Source organism: Sinocyclocheilus grahami, unplaced genomic scaffold, assembly GCF_001515645.1.
Source record: "Sinocyclocheilus grahami isolate Dianchi unplaced genomic scaffold, SAMN03320097.WGS_v1.1 scaffold4693.1, whole genome shotgun sequence".
In the NCBI taxonomy this organism is placed as follows: domain Eukaryota; kingdom Metazoa; phylum Chordata; class Actinopteri; order Cypriniformes; family Cyprinidae; genus Sinocyclocheilus; species Sinocyclocheilus grahami.
This window is the reverse complement of record NW_015509583.1, coordinates 1-3,291: the sequence shown is the minus strand read 5'-3', so window position 1 is coordinate 3,291 and position 3,291 is coordinate 1. Positions and strand designations below refer to the sequence as shown.

Sequence of the window (3,291 nt, the reverse complement as noted above, 5' to 3'; positions counted from 1 at the left end):
TAAACTAAGTGCGAGATGTAAACAATAGAATTGCGAGATGTAAACTCCGAATTGCAAGAAATAAACTAAGTGTGAAATGTAAACAATAGAATTGCGAGATTTAAACTCAGAATTGCAAGAAATAAACTAAGTGCAAGATGTAAACAATAGAATTACGAGATTTAAACTCAGAATTGCAAGAAATAAACTAAGTGCAAGATGTAAACAATAGAATTACGAGATTTAAACTCAGAATTGCAAGAAATAAACTAAGTGCGAGATGTAAACAATAGAATTACGAGATTTAAACTCAGAATTGCAAGAAATAAACTAAGTGTGAGATGTAAACAATAGAATTGCGAGATTTAAACTCAGAATTGCAAGAAATAAACTAAGTGCGAGATGTAAACAATAGAAATGAGAGAAGTGAACTCAGAATTGCGAGTTGCAAACTAAGAACTGCAAGATACGAACTCAGAATTGCGAGATGTAAACTCCGAATTGCAAGAAATAAACTAAGTGCGAGATGTAAACAATAGAATTGCGAGATGTAAACTCAGAATGGCAAGAAATAAACTAAGTGTGAGATGTAAACAATAGAATTGTGAGATGTAAACAATAGAATTGCGAGATGTAAACAATAGAATTGCGAGAAATAAACTAAGTGTGAGATGTAAACAATAGAATTGCGAGAAATAAACTAAATGCGAGATGTAAACAATAGAACTGCGAGATGTAAACTCAGAATGGCAAGACATAAACTTAAGTGCGAGATGTAAACTCAGAATTGCGAGATGTAAACTCTTCTTCTTGCAATGCTGACTTTTTTTGTTTTTTTTTCAAAATTGCACCTTTTTATGTCATAACGGTTGTAATTCTGAGAAAAAAGTCAGAGCATGGTGCCGAGTGTCTGAGAGGCTCTCAAAGCGAATCATCCGTCTGTTTCAGATATCGCTGAGCTGAGGAAGAAGTTTGAAGAGGACAAACAGAGAATCGCTGTACTGAGAGCACAGAGGAAATTCAGACCCTACTGATTCAACATACCCACAATCCCCTGCACCCGCTGACTCCACATACCCACAATGCCCTGCACCTGTTGGCCTGTACTGTCTGGTAACATGAAGGTTCATTTGAAATAAAGTCTGGAGAACATCAAAGGTTTCTGATTACAATGTGTTTTTGTAGCGCTGAGCAATGTAGCCAATCACAGACTTATCTGTTGATTCTTGAACACCTCTGATTGGCCATTCTGTTCAAATGAGTCAGAATTCACTAGCCAGATTTTTTTCTGCACACTCACTGTTAGTCTCGTTGTAACATGATGTAAATAAGAGGTTCGTTGATTATAAAGGAGCTTTGTGAGATCGTGATGAACTGAAGGAAGTGACACCTTTTTAGTGATTATAAAGGAAGTGCTATTGCCGCACTTTCTAGGCTAAATATAATCTGCTCAGAATTCAAACAAAAGGTTAGTTTTTTCAGCCATATACCCTGTACAAGCAGTTTCAAGAGTGGCATAAATCCCTCATAAATGTGATGCATTTTCGAATGGGAGAAAAATAATTTGTCAAAATAGATGTTCAAGCAAAGTAAATGCAGACTAATTGGTTAATAGAAAAATAGTAGAATTTTCGTGTCAATGTTTTTTTCTTTTTAAATGCGGTTGCAATACTTTTTATAAAAGTATTTACTAGTAAATCTTGCATTTTTCTCACTGTACATTGTTCCTGAACTCCAGCTTTCCTGGAGAACACACTGCCACTAGGTTGAAGTGCATCATCCTAATTAGGAGACTAATTAGGGGACCTCGTCAAGGTTTTTCTGGTTTATCAAAGGGCCTAAAGGTTTATGATCTGTGAGTATTTTGAAGGACTCCAAACCACAAAGATATTGTGACAGCTTTTCACACATCCAAACTGAAGCTAAATGCTCTTTTTCAATTTGAGCGTTGCGTTTCTCAGCGGCTGTGAGAGTACGGAAACAGAAGGACACTGAAAGCATCTTCACATCATGCTCTTGAAGCAATGCACCCCCTATTCTATAACTGCTGGCATCAGCCGAGATGACTGTTGGCTTGTTCACGTTGTAATATGCCAACACTGTGGCCGCAACTAACATTTCTTTCACTTTCGTGAACGCCTCCTCTTGACTCTTGTCCCATCTCCTCACTGCATCGGCTCTCAGTAGCTCATTCAATGACTAACACTGTAGCGCAGGGTGGCAGGTAACTGCAAAGCTAATTAATCAGACCCAGCATCCGATCATGACATGAGAAATCAGATTTGCCTTGATCTTTTGCCATATAAGAGTTCTTTGTACCATTAAAACATCCTGCACGTTTCATAGCTTAAAACGTTCTCCTCATTATAAACAAAGCATTTATTTAATCAAGCTCCAAAAATGGCTCATTTGGATCTGAGGTGCAAGATGAAATCACCCAGGCACAAACATCTGCATAAACACCGCTTCCAGAGCAAGACATTGACGAATAGACTTATTCTCACCATAGGCACTGCCCACAGGCGTTCAGTCGCTTAATGGCTGACACTTGGCTACGCTGAATGTGTGAGTGTTGCATCGCGTCAAAAGCAAATAGAAATTACAATTATTGCCGGGGGCGTTGAAACTGTTTCCCATGCAATAACATTAGCCAATCATAGCAGTGGCCAATTACTGAGAAGCTTTAAAGGACCCGCCCCTTTAAAACGTCTCTGGTTACTTGCGTAACTCATTTTCGTCTCGTTCCCTACACAGAGAACCTGGGTTACGCAAGTAACCAGAGAACGCCAAGCTAAAACCCTGCCGTATCTGGCCAGATGAAGAACCACATAGCATCCACTGCTGGTTCAAGTGGACAAGACCTGGGAACCAGGAGCCGTGTCAACATCCAAATTATAGAACTTTATAGAGCGTGCGGAGTGGGTCATCCTGCCTCTACATACACATCCTCTAGGGGGACCCCTCTAAAAAGAGCTTGAGAGGAAGCCACACTCCTGGCAGAATGCGCCTGAATACTGAGAGGTGAAGAAAGACCACGCACCTTGTATGCCAGCGAAATAGCATCCCTAACCCAGTGAGAAATTCTGTGCTTCGATGCAGCAAGCCCACAGTGGCGGCCAGCAACAAAGCATGTAAACTCTGCTGATCACAGATTGGCCGGAGAGAATCGTCACTACCTGCGTCACTGAACTTGCGACAAAAACACAACAGAACCGCTAGATTTAAATCAGTACGGCCAGCGAAAGATCGAACGCAGCTGTTTTGAATGAGCGCAACTTTTTTTTAATAACCAAAACGTTTTGTTGTCTGTTG

General features: G+C 40.0%; 1 protein-coding gene across 1 annotated transcript in view; it reads left to right on the top strand.

The window, feature by feature from the left end:
• LOC107576942 (ribosomal RNA-processing protein 7 homolog A-like) overlaps positions 1-1,136 on the top strand; it is an 11,250-nt gene extending 10,114 nt beyond the window's left edge. Inside the window, exon 4 of the mRNA XM_016263063.1 lies at positions 897-1,136. Within this exon, the coding sequence (XP_016118549.1) occupies positions 897-1,013 (117 nt within the window). The 3' untranslated portion in view covers positions 1,014-1,136. The remainder of the gene's footprint in view (positions 1-896) is intronic.
• The last annotated feature ends 2,155 nt before the right edge of the window (positions 1,137-3,291 follow it).